General features: G+C 41.2%; 1 protein-coding gene and 1 long non-coding RNA gene across 4 annotated transcripts in view; one reads left to right on the forward strand and one right to left on the reverse strand.

Annotated features, from left to right (window-relative positions):
- The window catches only part of LOC103672993, a 324,581-nt gene extending 321,308 nt beyond the window's left edge, over positions 1-3,273 (reverse strand). Inside the window, exons 1-2 of the long non-coding RNA XR_571277.2 lie at positions 3,155-3,273; positions 1,357-1,557 (exon numbers count right to left, since the gene is read on the reverse strand). This is a non-coding gene — a long non-coding RNA (uncharacterized LOC103672993). The remainder of the gene's footprint in view (positions 1-1,356; positions 1,558-3,154) is intronic.
- A 217-nt stretch (positions 3,274-3,490) lies between these two features.
- On the forward strand, positions 3,491-18,456 carry CDKN3 (cyclin dependent kinase inhibitor 3). Of its 3 annotated transcripts, none has more exons than XM_008701714.2 (8): positions 3,491-3,578; positions 5,927-6,009; positions 7,593-7,648; positions 8,169-8,213; positions 10,747-10,969; positions 14,794-14,825; positions 16,423-16,526; positions 18,219-18,456. In XM_008701714.2, exons 1-8 carry the CDS (start codon positions 3,570-3,572, stop codon positions 18,303-18,305), a joined length of 639 nt encoding a protein of 212 aa, XP_008699936.1. In that variant the 5' UTR covers positions 3,491-3,569; the 3' UTR covers positions 18,306-18,456. The 3 variants fall into 3 exon arrangements, with proteins under 3 accessions (XP_008699936.1, XP_008699943.1, XP_008699946.1); XM_008701721.2 differs by having other exon boundaries at positions 16,459-16,526; XM_008701724.2 differs by lacking the exon at positions 8,169-8,213.
- Positions 18,457-19,309: the final 853 nt, after the last annotated feature.

Raw genomic sequence — 19,309 nt, forward strand, 5'->3', positions numbered from 1 at the left:
TCCAGTGCAAATTAGAACTCAGTATCATTCTGGGGTAAAACAGAAGCCTAAGAAAGGTAAAGAAAATAAGAGCACCAGCAACCAAAGCACACAAAACAAGAAAGGCTGCTCCAGTCGGTGTCATGTGCCTTCCCTGGACCAATAACTGTGGCCGAAAGAATAGGATACATTCATGGGTCCGTCTCAACCACCTGCTCAACAAGATCACATGAAATGAAAAAGGGGCAACTCTCCAATGGAAAAAGCAATGGGAAAACAGCACATGCGTACTGCCATGTCATAGACTGTACCCCACGGTCATCATCCCAAAAGAAATTCTTAAACTTCGCATATCAAGAATGAGAAAGTATGTTCTCTCAACTGGCATTCAGCTCTGAGGTTCCATTGTTCTCTCCCCTAACACACATGTCAAATCCATTAGTATTAACATTAAAATATTTTTAAAATATGGATCTCGTTGTAAAACATACATCCAAGCGCGACTTCTGATAGCAACCATGTTTCAGCGTCTCTCAAAATACTCATCTGCCTATGAACATGTGTTAACACTTTTCCCTCCAGCAGTCTGGATAAATCTCCCACATTGTTTTGACCACATACCTTTCTGTTAACAGCCATGAAGTCACACACCAAAAAATTAACTGAGGACTACAAGTGTGGCAGGCTGAACCCGAGCCCCCACTCCTCCTCTCAGGGGAGAGTCTTGGGGATTAGAGAGAAACCAGGTTACTATGATGCCATTTAACCAGAGGGCTCAGCCAAAGGCCTTGTCAGTTTCTGTGGGACCCTCCCTAAGAAAGGGACCACACCAAGCAGAGAACATCTTTTTGCATAATAAGGCCGGGACTCTTATTTCACAAGAAGTGGTCTTAAAATCATGTTGTTAGAAGAAATACACATTTGTCTCCTAGACTATATACCAGGGGTTGGGCAAACATTTTCTGTAAAGGGTCAGACAGTATATATCTTGCATTTTCTGTAAAGGGCCAGGCAGTAAATATCTTACATTTTCTGTAAAGGGCCAGGCAGTAAATATCTTCAGCTGAGCAGGCCTTACAGCCCCTGTTGCAGCTACTCAGCTCTGTAGTGCAAAGGCAGCCACAGACAATACTTCTACAACTGAGTGCAGCTGTATGCCAATAAAACGTTACAAAAACAGGCCTGTGGGAATGGGTCCATTGGCCACAGTTTGCCAACCCTGCGACTAGACAAAAACAAACAAAAAACTACATCATAGAAGTGAAATGTGTTTGTTTTTAGACAAAGACAAAGCCTGGACACAGCCCTTCAGATGGAGAGAACAAACAAAAGTTGAAATGCTCCCGGTTGACCCCCAGCCCTCCACACCCTTCCTACCATGGCACTAGAGCTCATCCTCCCCCACGCTGCAGAATCGGCAGGGGCCAGAACAGGTTGATTCTGTGTTCACATCCAGCTGAGGCCGGAGGCGGCAGAACTTGTACAACACTTGATGGAGCTGGGACTTCATCCACTCCGAGGAGGAAGGTATGTTCTGAGGAAATGGAAGAGACCCCTGATGCTGAAGATTAAAGAGATCTGTGAAGACAACATTGGGAGAAGGGGAAAGAAGGTGAGAGTTAGAGAATGAGGGAGTATTGAATATCCACCAGACAGGACTTACCTGGAGCCCAGGTCCCAATATTTCTTTGGACCCTTTCTTGAATCCTTTAGAAAAGAAGCTCTTAAGCCTATCACAAGTCTCTGCTTTATTTCCAACCACTCTCTGCCTCTTCAGTTTCTCCCAAACTGGCCTTCTTGCTGTTTCGGGAACAAACCTAGCACATTCCTACCTCAGGGCCTTTGCACCTCCTTACTTTTTAGACAGACTGAAAACTCTTCCTCTAAATACTCAAATGGTTCACTTTCTTTTCATTTGGATGTCTCAAATGACATCTCCTCAAAGATGCTTTCCTTGACTTTTCTATCTAGAACAGTCTTCATCAGGCTCTACTTATTTTAATTTTTCTTCACAGCATATATCACTATCTAATTCTCTTCACCTATAGCATGTGAGCCCCATAAAGGCAGAGATATTGGTTAATTCATTCCAGCTCACTCCCAGAATCTTGAATAGTATCCAGGACACAAGAGGTGCTCAATAAATATTTTTTAAATGAATGTATCAATCAATCAAGCCCAACACATCTATGATGGCTAATATTATGTGTCAACTTGGCTGGGTTATTGCACCCAGATATTTGGTCAAACATTATTTTGGATATTTCTGTGAAGGTGTTTTTGAATGAGATTAATATTTAAATTGGTGGGCTCTGAGTGAAGAAGACTGCCCTCTATAATGTGGGTGGGCCCCGTTCAATCAGTTGAAGGTTTGACTAGAACAAAAGACAAGAGAGCATTCTGCAGCAATCCGCCTTTGGACTTCATCGACAAAATCTGCTACTCCTGGTTCTAAAGCAGACTGCCTCTGAACTTCAACTGCAACTCCTTCCTGAGTCTCCCGTCCCTTAGACTCCCCTGTCGGACTTTGTGGACATGCCAATGTTCGCGATTAGGAGAGCCACTTCCTTAAAATAAATCTCTTTATGTCTATATCCTCTTGGTTCTGTTTCTCTGGAGAACCCTGACTAATACAGACTCCAAGTCAAACTATGCTATCTTCTTTACTAAACAATTCCTCCTATTAGCTCCATACCACTGGTTTTCACGACATGAGTCAGGGAGCTGAAACTTCCACATATTCTGCAGATATGCAGATAATTTTGCTCCCGAGGACTTCCTCCTCCATGGTCAGCTAAATGGGGATGGGAGAATGGGGGAGAGGATAATCAAACACAGTTTTTCAAGATTATAGCCGATTATGTACAAACCCTAGCACTTAAAATCATCTGGAGACTTATCTTCCTTTCATACAATACCACGGCATTCATACCTAGTGAACAGGAAAGTGAATCTACAACCTGACCCGTCTAGATCCTAGAATGGTAAAGAACCGAAAATACCAAACATACGAGTTTATATTTTGGATTTTTAGTCGTGTCCATCGTATTTATATGAGTGGAGATGACCATAAGTATAAAGTCTACGGGGTATGGAGTGTTTTCGTAAGATGCTCCAGGACAGTGCTCCCCCTAGGCCCTTAAAATTTTTTAATTTAAGAAACAAAATTCCCTACCCTGGTACCACTCTGGGATCCTGTCATGAGAAAGTAAGGCTCTCCAGCGTCCCCAAAGTGTTGGGGCGGCCTTCGGACGCTTTCTCCGCTCCCGGCTTCCCGCCCTCTGCCTGCTCCCCCGGGCGGGAGGAGGGCGCCCTCCCAGCCAATCAACGTTAAGTAGGGCCCTCCACCCGCGCGTCTTTCAAAGGCCCCTAGAAACCAATGGGCGGTTAAAGGCCGAGCCAGGGCCCTCGGGGCCGGAGGAAGAAACAGAGAGAGGGTCTGATTGGCTCCTGGAAGACGCCGCGCTCCACCTCCCAGAAGGATGTACCAATGAGCTGAGCGAAGGGGCGGGCTCGGCGCGGGGCGGTGGCTGAGACGCTGGTGCCGCTGGAGGGAGGCGGCAGCAGGTGACGAAGCGGGGCGGCCAGCGATGAAGCCGGTGAGTCGGGCCGAGCTTGGACTAGCGATGCCGCAGGGACGGAAGCGGCCCCGAGGCCAGTTCTAGGGCCTGGGGACAGCCCAGGCCTGGTCGCGGCCGGACTCGCGCTGTAACCGTCCTGGGTCTGGGAGGTGGCGCTTCCCTGGACGGGGGAGAGCGATGACTGAGAAGGAACAGGGTCGGTGGCGGACGTGGGGACGACGGATACTGGCTGTGCACCTGTTGTGCACAGGCTGGGAACTGCCGCCTGCGAAGTCTCCTAAGCCTCACGACAGCCCTGCCAGAGAGGGCTGAATCCGGTTTTACGGAAGAAACTGAGGCATGGAGAGCTAAGATGTCTCAGTGTATCAGTCTGCCCCAAAGGATGTCCGGGGATGCCCCGGGCCCCGCTGATGAGCGGTCCTCACCGCAGACGGGGAAAACCACGGAGGACCATTGCCAACCCCCGTTTGTGGGCGCGTCACCATCCCCCGGGGCCAACTGGCACTGCGTCCCTTTCTGGGGTTCAGAATCCCTGGGCCTGGGGGAGCGGAAACGTCTAACTCTGTTAGGATCTGTTAACGTGGCTGGGAGAGCCTGAGTGAAGGAGCCACACTCACTCTGGAAATCTTGAATCGTCAAAACCGCTTCAAAGAGAAAGGAAAAACAGACGCAAGGAGCTGAGGCCCCACCTGACTCAATCACCTACCACCAGGGTTGACAACCTATTGAATATTAAAAGACCTTCTCTTGAGTTGATAATAGTAACACAAAGAGATCCAAAGCAACTCACATCCATAGCCTAAATGGTTCTGTAATGTGATCTTGTAGTAACAAACAAGACCGTTATAGAATATAGCTTCAGAGCTAGAAAGAACTGTAGCTGGTTACACTTGCTACTGCCCATGTTTCCATGTGGAGGAGCATCAGCTGTCCTTCACTCCTGGCCTCTTTTTCCACTTGTTCCCAGGAGGGACAGCATGCAAGATCAGCTCCCCCAGTTTGGGAGGAGCTGAACAAAATAGCTGAACCCTTTCTTCCCTTCTCTCTGCAGTGCGTTGTCCATCGCTGCCCATGACTGGGTGGATAAGTCCAATTCTGGGGTGAGGAATTGACAGGCCCACTTGACAACAGCTTTAAAGCCACATCCTCCCTTTGACACTCAGTAATAAAACTAACATATTGATCTCCATTTGCCTCTCCATTGTTTTATCTCTCGGGGGTTCCAACTTGGAAATAAGAAGAAAGGTGTATTTTTTATTGATCCTATAAAACAACTGTCTCTCATGTAGAAATTAGGCCTACAGGATTGAGTTCTAACTCCTTAGATCATTACCCAAAGTCCATCTCAATCTCTCTAGTCCAATGATTCACAAAGTTGAGGGCATGCTATTCTACATGTCCACCCCCCATCAACCAAACTGCTAGGCCATATTGGTGTTATTTTTTGAGAAAAGGGGGAGTTAAAACTATTTCTCTGGCCTTATCGCCTCTGCTCTGATGTCACAGTTCCTGAAAACAAGCCCTTTCTCCTTTTGCATGTATTGCCTTAACTGCTTCCTTATCTGCCTAAAAATCTCCTGCTCATCCTTCAAAACCCAGCTAATATATCTCCTCTGAAGCTTTCTCCAGCTCTCTAAGCAGTCACTCCCTTGTCCGCTCTAAAGTGCATTGTTTAGGGGCACCTGGGTGGCTCAGTTGCTTAAGCACCTGCCTTTGGCTCAGCTCATGATCTCGGGGTCCTGGGATTGAGCCCCACATCAGGCTCCTTGCCCAGCGGAGAATCTGCTGCTTCCTCTCCCTCTCCCTCTGCCTGCCGCTCCCCCTGCTTATGCTTGTGCTCTCTTTCTCTCTCCCCCTGTCAAATAAAAAAATAAAATCTTTAAAAAAGAAAGTGCATAGTTTATGCTTCCATTTTAGCACTTACAACTTTCTTTTATAATCTATGCACACGTCTCTCCAACTATACTGAAGCTATTTATTTTATAGATCTTTGCATCTCCAGAGCTTGGCAAATGAATGTGTTTAAGAAATGTTTGTGAATTAATGAACAGATCTCCTCACTTTATAGTTGTAGAAAACTGAGACCCAGAATAAACTGAAGTTGCTTGTCCGAGATTATATAGTAAGTGTAAGAGCCAAAACCAGAATCCTGGTTTGTTCCCAATCCAGCTCTCTTTCCACTATAGACCACTGTAATTAATAATAGGATGGTAAAATCAATAATTTATTATTGACATCGCTGATCATCCTGATATTCCAGATTGAATAAATTGCAAATATGCATTCAGTGTGTGTTTAAGCAAGGATCAGCTTCTATGTACATATTTTTCTTTACAGTTATTTAACATAACTAATTTCTTTTGAAGCCTAGTTCATTGCAAACAAGTGAGTTTGACTCATCAGACGAAGAGCCTATTGAAGATGAACAGACTCCAATTCAGATATCATGGTATGTTAACACTTCTGATCAATGATGAGCTAAATTATTTGATGTGTACATCATAATCCATGTAGAAAACGTAGTCCACATATTGAAAATATTTAGTGGTTCTCTTCTGCCAATTGTGTAATTCTAATCTTTAAGGGATCCTTTAATTCCATGATTTATTTACTATCTATGATAGAGTAAGGATTTTCTTTTGGGTGGGGATGGGCAGAGGAGGAAGTCATTCTTTATGCATTCAGAAAACCATAGTAGATACAAGTAGGTAAGGAGCTGATACAGGATCAGAATGTCTCCTATTCAGTACCCAACCTACTTATTCTTTTGTGACAAAAGACTGATATACCAAACATAGGATGAGATGTTTGTTTATCATTTAGTCAAATCCTAGAACTACTTGCCACAATAATGCATCTATTAGCAGACCCTGCTAAAGATAAAAGCCACGTTACCATAGATACAAGAGCAAAAACAAATGTTTCTATAAAGAATCAACTTCCAAATCTTGGCAGTGACTTATTGTAACACCAGGATCTCTACAACAATCCATGCTTTCTCTCATCCCTGTTAATGTAATAATCTCTCTAAGAAAATGCCATTTCCAACTACAGGAAGAGAAAAAGAGTGTGTTATCCCTAAAGTTCCTTTTGTTCTGCCATCAAATATCAATTATCTCTCATTTCCCCTATATCGCCCTTTAAAACTCAAGAACTCATCCAATTTTCAGAGTCACATGGTATTTATACGATGCCCTCGTTTTCCTCTAAACTCACCTTCTGTCTTATGGATGAAGTTAGCTTTTACCTGCTTTGTCCCTGAGTACTGCAAACTGGGAATATGATTTCTTGAATTTATTTTATTTTAACCAAAATCCATTACAACAAGGAATGACTTGTGATTTTTATCCTATGAAATTATATCTGTTTAAGGAAAGCCTACCAAGAAATCTTAAAATAGTAACGTAGACTGAATGCTGGGGTGAAATCCTCAGAAGGCCATTTTCTAGCTTATTCCCCAAGATTATTAATACAAAATATCTCAGGTAACATACCACAGGGTAACTTAAGTATGTTACCCTTTATACTAGCCATAGGCAATCGAGACATTATTATTTTTAAGGTAAGTTTCAATTAACTCGCCACTGTTAAGAATTAAATTGTGACGGGGGTGCCCGGTTTAAGCATCCTGCTCTTGATTTCAGCTCAGGTCATGATCTCAGGGTTGTGAGATGGAGCCCTGTGACACCTGTGTTGGCCTCTGCACTCAATGGGAATCTGCTTGTCCTTCTCCCTGTCCCCTCCTGCAGGCACTCCCTCTTTCTTTCTCTCAAATAAATAAATAAATCTTTAAAAAAAAAAAAAGGCATTAAATTGTGACAAAGCAAATGATAAGTCCCTGTTTTAAAACTCCCAGGCTTTCTGAGCCTTTTTGTGAACAACGTATTGATATTTGCATATGCATTTTTGTTTTGTGGCTATGGTAAAACTTTAAAACACCCATGTTCCGTGCCAAGCACAAATTTCTTAAATTGAATTTCCATTTTCAACTTTTTAAAAACTGGACTAAACTTACAGTTTTATTCTTTTCAGGCTACCCCTGTCACGAGTGAATTGTTCTCAGTTTCTTGGTTTATGTGCTCTTCCAGGTAGGTAAGCCTACAACTGGCTTCCTGTTGAGATACTTAAAATAATCTGTTTATCAGCTAATAAATACATCATTGTACTGAGCAAGAAGAGAATTTCATAGATCATCCGCCTGGGGAGCTCACTTTTGGAAGCCCTCATAAGCTCTAGCTAAAAGAACATAGATCACTCTTGAACGCTTCCAGACCCATTCACAGTTCTGCATCTCTGATTTACCTATCTTAATAAAACTTCGACACTGGGGTACAAGGTGAGGCTGAGGGCAACAGGCAGGTACTTGTTACAAAAAGGACACAGAATAAAGACTCTTTGGATGAGGCGTTCCTTCAGCTGGGGTCTATGAATCCCTGCAACTATATTCCTAAGAATATTAGAAATTGAAATCCACACTCAAAATGAATTCGAAACATATAAATGATCATATAGGTATGACCTTGTAAAGTAGCTATGTTATGTGTTTAAATATATTTGTTATATGTGACCAAAAACTAACTTTTTCACTTGCCTTATTACTGCTTATAGGTTGTAAATTTAAAAATGTTAGAAGAAATATCCAAAAAGATACAGGTAGGTATAACATGAAACAATCATATTAATAGTTTTTTCTTAATAACACTGAAAATCTCTTTGTCAAAAAGAACAAACATTAGTCTCTGCTCAGTATACCAGATAAATGTTTGTTATTTCATAGTTTCAAACTGTAGACTTATTCTAATACGCAGAGATATTTGCGAAGGGCACAGAGAACTAACTCCTCATTTACTAAACATAGCATTGCTTTTCACTGATTGTTGTAGTTACGCACAGAAATTGCATTTGAGTTTAAAATGTTTAAGTTGGAGGGAGGAAACTATGTAAATAGAAAACTGCCATTTCACTGCCCAGATCTTTGAACACACTGTCCCTTACAGACTTGATTATGATAGTAAAAATACGCCTGAGCTGAGAACCCAGAGGCAGTAGTGAAATTGTCCATCCTGGGTAGAAAATTTAGAAAGGCAGCATCTAAGTGGGAAAGATGGGGTACAGTCTGATCTTCACAGGCTCAAGGATATTAGCCTCAAGTCTAATAACATCACAAATATCCTAATAACCCACCCCAATTTGTAATTTCCATATTGCATGGTACTAAAAAACTTGGATTTTCAAAACATTTTATCCTGGTTGGCCTGGAGTATCTCAAGGCTAATAGTCCTACCGATGTCCTTATAATACACCAAAATAAACATAAATACACACACACGCATGCACACACCACACACACATCTTGATTCTGACCGGTATAAATTTTTGAAATCTTAAAATTTTTTCCTGGTTGTTTTGGAATATCAATTTATTAATTTGCTTTCTCTGATTTATTCCTTAATTACCAAAAAGACTTGCAGAGGCTAATAGGTTAGTGGACTCTTGCATTATTTGTGAAGATACTCTGATTTAGAGATACCGGCTATGGTAGGGAGATTTCATCTGGAGAACATTTAGGTCATAAGCAAACTATAATGAAAATCACTGGTTCAAGAACCAGTCTTGCACATTTTGGAAAGCCCTATTCATTTAGTATCTTCTATAAAAGGGGTTTCCAATATTTTACCAAACCCTTTGTTTTCCAGTGAGATCTTCGATGGAATGCAGTGTATAAAAGATGACAATCTGATGGGAGAGACCTAGAATCTCCCTGCATCAGCCCCTGTGTTTCCCTCCTCAGAGTCCTTTCTAGGAAAGTTTGAAAACCACTGTACAATAGAAATTATCCATTGTGTGCAAGAGGCAGAGAGAAAATTATCTACTCTTAAAAATGGTTCAGTATGTGGATTTCAGTTTTAATCCTTTTAGAAGTACAAAAAAAATAATAGTATTATCTAAAGCAGCACTGTCCAATAGAAATACGATGGGAGCCACAAGTAGAAGCCATGTATGTAACTTTATATTTTGTAGCTGCCATATTAAAAAAGTAAAAACAGATTAAATTAACTTGATATGTTTTATTTAACCTAACATAGCCTAAATAGTATCACTTCAGTGGTTTTAAGCATAAAACAAATTATTAATGAGACATGGGTGTTTTGTACTTATCTTTGAGATCAGATAGATATTGCACATTTACAATACATCTCAATTTGGACTAGCCACATTTCAAGTACAAATCTGGAGGTTCATGATAAAAGGTGCTTAGTTAAATGTCCCTGGATTTAGGAGGCAGGGAGAGAAAGGAGGCTGAGTTCAGCCAGAATTAGTCATTCATTTTGAACACAATACTCTCTAGTGAATATTGCCATAAGGATGTTCCAGTGTATAGAATGGCCTATAGTACTATTGCTTGGTTCATATTCATTATAGTGAAATTAGCTAAGTCACCTAATACTAACACAGCTAACGTTTTATTTCCTAGAGACCTAGCCCATAAAATTAAATGCATGATGGCAAGACACAGTACAAACGTAAAGGAGAACATGAGCTCAGGCACCATGGACATGCAGGGGATTTTATCTACAATGCTTAGGGTAAAACAGAGCAGCAGAGTGAGGAAAGTAGCAAACATGGACTTTGTGAGAAGAAAACGGGAAAGAAATATGCTATTGTTTCTTCACAAGAGTTTATTTTGAAATATTAGATGTTTTAAAATTTATTTTTAAAGCCATATTGAAAAAAGTTTTTTTCAAGAACAGCAATATAGTTGAAATTAGTTGAAAATCTTAAAATTCAGTTAAAAGCATTTTGAATTAAGTTATTGGTTATAATATAATAATTACTATATAATTATTATAATATGATATTATAACCATTATGTTATAATGCTATTATATTATTATACTGTTATGATTATTATAGTATAATTTTATTATTATGGTGATCAACTTTAATCACTTTTTGGTTCAGGTGTTTCTAATTCATATTTTGTGCTTAGTGACTTGATTTTTACCCTACTTTGAAGACAGATCAATATTGTTTTAGATTATCAATAAGTATTTCAAGTTTATAGATTATCATTTGTTATTTACTTAGTTTGGCTTAAGAAATTTAACACCGCATCCTCTGTCTTGACTGTATTTAAATTTGTAATATTTTGTACATGTGTATCCATATCTTGGTTTATTGGCAGAAGAACTAAAGAGCTATGGTATACAAGACATATTTGTTTTCTGCACCAGAGGGGAACTGTCAAAATACAGAGTCCCAAACCTTTTGGACCTCTACCATCAGTATGGAATTATCACTCATCACCATCCAATCCCAGATGGAGGGACTCCTGACATAGCCAGCTGCTGTGAAATAATGGAGGAGCTTGCAATCTGCCTTAAAAATAACCGAAAAACCTTAATACAGTACGTTTCTCTCTTCTCTGTAAATGATGTGAGAAATGCCTTAGTCGGAATGATTTTTCTAATTATTGCATCTTTATTCACTTATTACCTACCCTGTAGCTTGGTGCCAGGATTAAAAGGAGATGAGGCATGGAGAGTACCAGCACATGTCTGCTACAGTGCAGACACTCAGATATTTGCTATTATTACTTCTGAAGAGTAAGGACAATAAATGAGTAGATTTGGAAATTTTTAGAACAGGCTTACAGGCTTTTTATTCTTTCCTCTTGCCTTAGAAGTTTACTTATAATTTTGGGACCCTCCTCCTCCCAAAAAAGGTGGGGCATCATTCTTATAATACCCTTACTCGTTGGTCAGTCTTTCAGTTACTTAGTTGCTTCTAACAGCAAAAAAAAATGTCAGTTTGGGGGGTGCCTGGGTGGCTCTGTCAGTTAAGTATCTGCCTTCATCTCAGGTCATGATCCCGGGGTCCTGGGATTGAGCCCCGTGGGGGGGGGGCGTGTCTCTGCTCAGCAGGGAGTCTGCTTCTCCCTCTCCCTCTGACCTTCCTCCCCTCTGCTAGTGCTCTTTCTCTCTCAAATGAATAAATTAAAAATCTTTTTTAAAAAGTCAGTTTTTTAAAAATTAGCAAAGAAATCGTAAGCAATGAGCAATCTTAAAAATATGACTATAAAATTATATTTGATGATAGGGATTTGCCACCAGAATGAAGAGGGACTCTCATTGTTTGTCAATGGCTATGCACAAGCTGCTTGTATGGAATTTTAAAATGAAATAAAATGAGCCAAGGGGAAAAAAGGAGAGAGGGGAAAAGTAGCTTGGAGAAAGGAAAAAGGGAGTGACAGTCAGCAGGAGACAGCAGCAATACAAAGATTAGAAGTGGTGCTGTGGTTAATACAGCAGAGGCTCTGCCACAAGTGAGACGCACAGCAGAGGAGCGCCAGCCACAGGGAGCAAACCAGTCCTCCTCTGTGCTGCTTGCGCTTCTGGAACAAGATAGAGTATTAGACAGCCCGACACCTCAAAAGCCCTACAGTCATTGATTTGAACTAGAAAGTATGCGGACTATACCAAATAACCAGGTAGTCTCAGGGCACCCAGGGAGAGGGCAAGCCCAGCCAGCTTCTCTCCTTAGACCTAGAGCTGGGGGCCTCGTGCCAACAGTTCCCATTCTAGAGGCAAACCAAGTAGTGCACGGGGCTTTGAGGGGACACACTTTTTGTGGCTGAACTAAACTCTGATGTGCGGAGAAACCATCCTACATTCTAGTTTCCAACCTTCCTCTAGGGAAAAGCATAATCTGTAATTGTAAGCAATTACTAATTGCTTTATTAATTATAAAAGCCAAATTTTAGAATACAGTTGTCTATACTAAATTTTCTAATAAGTCTAAGTAAAATAGCATTAGATAATTACATGTGGCTGATGAGAAATATTTTCCACTTTGGGGACCCGTTTTTCAAAGCAGTTCTGGGATTTTTTTTTTATAATACATCTTTGAAAACAGCCTCTACTGAGAAGTTTCCAGAGATCCAACTAGCTCAGATTAGTGAAAGTTAACGAATTCTACCTGAGCAAGTTCTAGCACACCCAGTGCTGTCTGATGTTTGAACGGGATACAAACAGGATGGAAAGATAGGCTGCGTCTCTTGAAAGCTTCTGGCTCCCATAAAATAAAGCATCTGATGAGTGGAAATTTGCATCGTCCTAGAGCTTTCCAAGGTGTCCTACAGTGACTAATTTTCTATCCAATCTGCCATCTTTGAGTGCTCCCATTGCTAGACGGCTCTGGAGTTTATCCCTCAGAAACTGGGTCTGGTAAAATTTTTTCCACCGCCTTGTGTCCGCCAGTGCTATCCCACCGATTCGCCCTGTGCATTTCTGTTGCTTTATAAAGTCAGCAAGCACAGCTTGCTGACCGTACGGTGCTGTTTCCCAGCGCTGTCGTAACAAAGAACCACAACGTGGGTAGCTTAGAACAACTGACACTTGCTCCCCCTCAGTTCTGAAGCTAGAAGTTCAAAATCAAGGTGTCAACAGGACCCTATTCCCTCTGAGACTCTGGTAGAATCCTTCCTTGCCTCTTCCTAGCTTCTGGCGGTGGCCGTCGTTCCTTGGTGTTCCTTGGCTCACAACTGCATTACTCTAATCTCTGCCTCTGTCGTCACATGATTCTGTGTTGCTGTGTCTTCTCGGGGTATTTCCTCTTATAAGGGCACCAGTCAGCCTCAGTTAAGCATCTGCCTTGGGTTCAGATCGTGATCCTGGTGTCCTGGGATCGAGCCGCTCACTGGGCTCCCTGCTCAGCATGGAGTCTGCTTCTTCTTCTACCTTCCCCACTGCTTGTGCTTCCTCTCTCACTCTCTCAGATAACTACATTAAAAATTGTAAAAAAAAATTTTTTTAAAGGCACCAGTCATACTGGATTAGGGCTCATCCCTGTGACCTCGTCTTAATTTGATTACATCTGCAAAGAGCGTATTTCTAGATAAGGTCACATTCACAGTACCAGGGATTTGGACTTCAACACACCCCAAGGGGATACACCCACTGTGTACCAAACACTATGAATACAAGACACTCACGCGCTGCGAGGCACAGTCCCCGCCCTCAAGGGGCCCCCGCTAACCGCACGACCACGCAAGTGCAGTAGGGCTCACCCAAGGCGGGCACAAGGCAGCCCAAAGGGCAGTGGCGGTTTCTGCGGGGCACGGGGGCAGTTCAGAAAAGGCCACGTGAGCTGGGTTTTGAAGGATGAGCAGGAATCAGAGGAGGAGAGACAAAGGTAGAGACAGGCATAAAGCAGCCCTCATCTTGCAGAAAACCACCGAAGTGCTCCGCCTCTACCTTTCTGTGGTGGAGCCTCAGCTCTGACGCAGCCTATATCCGGGCACTTTGTAGAAAGCAAGCTCATGAACCCCCTGGGAGTCGGCGTCTGGCCCTTGGCTCACACCCTCCCCCCGCTGCCTCCAGACAGTAACCATGCCCACCCATGTTCCTGAGACGTCGTCGGCACCCCTCAGGTTCAGGGAACCCTCTAAGAAAGTTAGGAATTGTGTGATGCATTTTTTAAGCATCTTTGTAAGTACTTAGAATGAATGGCTTTGTGGCTTTGAGGTTTAATCATGATTTTTTTCTGGAAAATCCAGTTATGCAGAACTGCTGATTTCTTCACAGGGCTAGCCTATAGCAGCTACCATTCATTTACTTCTTACCCTGTGCCAAGCTCTGCTGCAAGCCCTTTACAAATGTTGGTCACCTCATTCAGTCCGAACTGTGATGCAGGTACTGTGGCTGTCACTAGGTTTCAGGTGAAAGGGCTGAGGCCCAGAGAGGGTAAATTCCTTGCCTAGGTTCACACGTCATAATGACAGAGTCACCATTCAGCCCCAGGCTCTAAACCTCTGTAACACGCCACCTCTGTGCTCTTTTTAGATAAGTGAAGAGTCGCCATACAGGCTTGTTCCGTAACGCTAAGGTTTTGTTAAGACAGAGGAAAATAAAGTGGCAGTTGGTCAGAATAGTCTGATTTCTATTTAGTAACATGTTCCACTTCTCAGATGCGGATCCTGGAGTTTAAAAGGTTGATAAAAAGGCCCTGCCTCCATTGACCATGAGAGGTGTTCAAAATACCTCCCAACAAATAAATAAGCACACTTTGCTCTTGATTAATTTAAAAATATTTATTAACCTCTGTGTGCCAGGCACTGTGCGAGTAGGCACTGTTAGATTCAGAACTAGAAGGCAGAAAGAGCAAGTCTTTCGTTCTAAGTGATGGGGTGGAAGGGAAACGTACAATATTCAAAAATGTGCTTCCCTTTCAGCTGTTACGGAGGACTTGGGAGATCCTGTCTTGGTAAGAAATGTGTTTTCATTATTCAGTATTTTTTTTACCCTCAAAGTAGGCAAAGATATCCTGTTTCTGGGCCATATCCTCACTTTGTATTAAAATGAGACAAAACACAATATAAATCTGCTGAGACCTAAAGAATTATTTAAGGCCCTTAATTTGGTATTCTCTAGAATGCAAATGGGAGGTATTTTCAACATTGTTTTGAAGGATTCTGCAAAACATAAACTACAAGTCTTAGCACCTGCATTCTTGCGTTTTGTTCTGTTTTCTAATGTTTTCCCTATGCAGGTGTTACGATACTGACAGTAAATTCTAAACAATATCCATCATAAGTATGAAAACCAAAGTTAATTACTTCATGCAATTACTGTTCATTTTTTTAAAAATGTGTTAGAAAAAAAAAGTTAACAAAATGGTGGACTGGAGTAACAGTTATTCCTTTTGACGGTGGACAGTATCAAAAAATTAAAAACTTGTATGCTTCTAAGGACATTATCAAAATGAAAAGACAACTCACAAAACAGGAAAAAATATTTACAAATCATGTATTTGATAAGGGACTCACCTAGAATATATAAAGAACTCTTACAACTCAATAATAAAAATTTAAAAATGGGCAAAGGATCTGAATAGATATTTCTCCAAACAAAATATACAGATGATCATTAAGGACATGAAAAGATGCCTAACATCAGTAGTCATCACAGAAATGCAAATCAAAACCACAATGAGACACCACTCAATACCCATTAGGATGTCTGTTATCCAAAAAATGGAAAAAATGCGATGGGATGTGGAGAAACTGGAACTTTCATACACTGCTGGAGAGAATGTAAAATGCTTTGGACAACGGTCTGGCAGTACTTCCTCAGTTAAACAGAGTCACCGTGTGCCCCAGCAGTCCCACTGCCAGGTATATGCCCAACACAAATGGAAACACGTCTGCACAAAAACTTGTACAGGAACAAAATTTACAGCAGCATTATTCGCAATAGCCAAAAAATGGAACCAACCTAAATGCCCATCAACTGACAGTGGATAAACGAAAAGTAAATCCATACAATGGAATATTATTCATCCACAAAAAGGAATGAGGTAGTTACATGCCACAATGGTATGCGTCTTGAACACATTATGCTAAGAAGCCAGTCACAAAAGCCCACATATGATTGCATTTACATAAAACATCTAGATTAAGCAAATCCATAGATCAGGGGTAATGGGGGCACAGGGATGATGACAAGAGAGGACAGGGTTTCTTTTTGCGGGGATGAAAATGTTCTAAAATGGACTGTGGCGATGGCTGAAAGCTATCTGTGAATACACTAAAATCCACTGAATTCTGCACTTTAAATAAATGAATTATGTGGTATATTAAAGAACTCAAGAAAGCTGTTAAAAAGAATGAAGCCAGTTTAAACAACCACCGTCATTTAAAATCATAATTTAACTGTCAAAAACACATAATAAAAGTCTTCTGATTCATTTTGCACGACACTAAACTCCCATCTTCTGCACCAGAAGTCTAATTAAATACACAATGCTCTATCCTATCATTAATTATTTAGTAATATACTATTTTCCTAACGTGTTCCATTAGTAGCCGCTTGTCTCCTACTCTACCTGTCTGACACAGTGTCACCACAGCAAGCCATCGACAGCCTGAGAGACCTGCGAGGGTCTGGAGCAATACAGACGATCAAGGTAAGGAGGCTGCCCGCTCCTGGGAGCTCGCGGTTTGGGGGCAGTCACAGGCGCGGCGGAACCCGCCATCGCGAGGGCATGGAAACCCAGGGCAGTCTGCTATTCATCTATCACCTGCTCCAAATTTCTGTGTGAATCTAACCTGCAGGTCTGAAGAAGTTCACAGTGTTGCAAACAAAATAATGAAAACTCTGAACTTTGCCGTTTACTCTTGCAGGATCTGCTACTGTTCAGTCTTTGCCCATTCAGTTCTCGGGATGAATCCTCTCTTTTGGAAAAATTTGGAAAATTTTAATTTAATATTTAGTTTTTCCAAATGAGAGGATTCCTATAAACTTGGTAATTTCTCGGCCAGAAAGAACTAGTGACGATCCTATCCTATCATCAAACTGTTAACAAAGACAAATGACTATAATACAAAAAACCCTGCAAAACAGTTCTAATTATCCTCTGCTGTGGATAATTAAAGAGACAATTTCGCCATCTACTTTCCCCTTAACACTTAAAAATCTCTGCAGTAGCAGTGCCCCAAGGATATTATTATGTATTAATGTTCCTGAAAGATTCTGCAATTTCACTTTATTTCTAGATTTGTAAAGCCAATTTGCCTTCCTTTGCCAAGTACCCTGTCTCAGCATTAGGACTGAATCGGAGGGTCAGGCACGAGAGTCCTGGCCTCCAGTGGCTTCCTGGGCTCGAGTCCATCTTCCCAGGGTCAGGGGTCAGGGGCCACGAATGTGAATTATTATAGTAACTGACAAATTCACCAAGCAGTCTAATGCTCACGGCTTAAATCAGGTCATTCGAAACAATCCATACGGGATCCACTTCATTGTACAGCTTCTGAAAGTAGAGAATTCCCTTTCTTATCTCTTAAAATCCAGTGATTCTTCAAATTCAAGATATTGTCAGGTCTCCCTCTGAAACAAAACCAAATGGTCACACATACCCGAGTGTGTGTTTTGCATCGATTTCATCTTGGAGAGAATTAAGCCCACACTAACAGGGGCTGTCAGTTGACCACCTCGGCTCTCGGTACCGAGCAGGCTTGCCCATCTCTGTGCCGATTTAGCTATAGGCAGTACGCGATTTCAACTTGCCAAAAAGGATAAAAAATGAGATAACTGGCAGAATAAGAATATCCTCTGGGGAACTACTAAAACTCCAAATTATTTAAAGTTTTCTTTACTTCCCTTATCTGTTAACATTAGTGATTTTTTAAAATATTGACTACTATGAACGTTGTTCCAAATGGATTCTCTCATCACAAGAAGCAGAAATCCAGGGCCTCCATAATTGAAGAAAAAGATTAATCGTTAATTGCTATAGAAAGTACCCTCTCCTCCCTACGTAACCCCCAGAGGGTTTTTACATTAGCAAAAAGAATGCCTTCATGTATTATTTTTAATTTTAACTTGCTCCTGCCAGTAAAGGGAGAAAGGATTTTACAGATTTATAAAACATTCATGTGTATTGAATGCTACCTTCTGATTTTTAAAGCAATAGTTTTTTTCACACTACATGCACCTTTATGAAAAGGTGAAAAATGTCTCATAATGCAAACACTTCCTTACTTAAAAGGATGTAGAACTGTTCTTAGCAATTATTTTTTGATTTCTGACTCCTAGTATTGTGACTACTCTGCTAACTAGTTTTCTACAATATATTTCACTATATCTTTACTTTTTTCAGCAATATAATTATCTTCATGAGTTTCGGGACAAACTAGCTGCACATCTATCATCGAGAGACTCATTATCAAGATCTGTATCGAGATAAAAAAGAATGTCAAATAACATATATATGACCATGTCTGAAATTTAAGAGCTATTTAACATAATTTGTATTGAAATGAAACTTACTAGTGTTACCAACCTGAATGTACACGTGTATGTGCAGATATTCCTAAAGCTTGTATTGACAAATCTCAGTCGTGTCTCTCATCTCTTACGGAAGATCGAAAAATTGCTATACAATTTTCCTTTTTAGAAATGCACTGGCTACTCTGGAATATTTTACCTGGAAGTAATGCTGAAACAAGCATATGGAAAAATATCTGCCTGTTTTTATTATTTACCACACTTTTACCTCATCTTACTATTTGTAACTACCGGGTGGAATATGACATAGTAATAAGTATAAAAATTATTTTGAGCACCCAAGCTAAAATCAAATAATTTTCACCCTCTATCCCTCCCACATTTTCTCCCATGGTTTTTTCTACTCCATAGACATACAGAAGTGCGAGGGATCCTATGATTCGTCTGGTCACCTCCCACCCAATACTGGATCATCCCCCACCCAATACTGGATCATCCCTAACAGGTGTTCAGCCAGCATTTGCTGGAACATTTTCAGATAAGAGGAATTCACTGGGTCAGACAGCTGCTCTGTTTTTAGAACAATCATTTTTTTTGACCCTAGGGACTACACGGAATGAATTCAATCCCTCTTTCACATTTATGTTGAAAGCACTTACCCACAGATTAAGTTTCCAATTCTCTCGCTCCCTCACCTCACCCTATGCTACTGAACACGTCTTTTGGTCTTTAACTGTAATGTTGAGCGGTCGGCACTGTAGACAAGGATATTCTAACCGGCATCGGGGGCTTCCGTGCTACACACAGTAGTCCCTTGGCTGCTGGCGATCACAAACGTGAACCAAGGGTCATGGGCGCTTCCACACAAGACAAAGTAAATGTCACCACATCAAACTTCGTTTTTGAATTACCATGTAATTGCCAAAAGTTCTCTTTTGTCTCACATTCCTCTTGCTGCTGCTG

The sequence above is a fragment of the Ursus maritimus genome, unplaced genomic scaffold, assembly GCF_017311325.1.
Source record: "Ursus maritimus isolate PB19 unplaced genomic scaffold, ASM1731132v1 scaffold_25, whole genome shotgun sequence".
Lineage (NCBI taxonomy): Eukaryota > Metazoa > Chordata > Mammalia > Carnivora > Ursidae > Ursus > Ursus maritimus.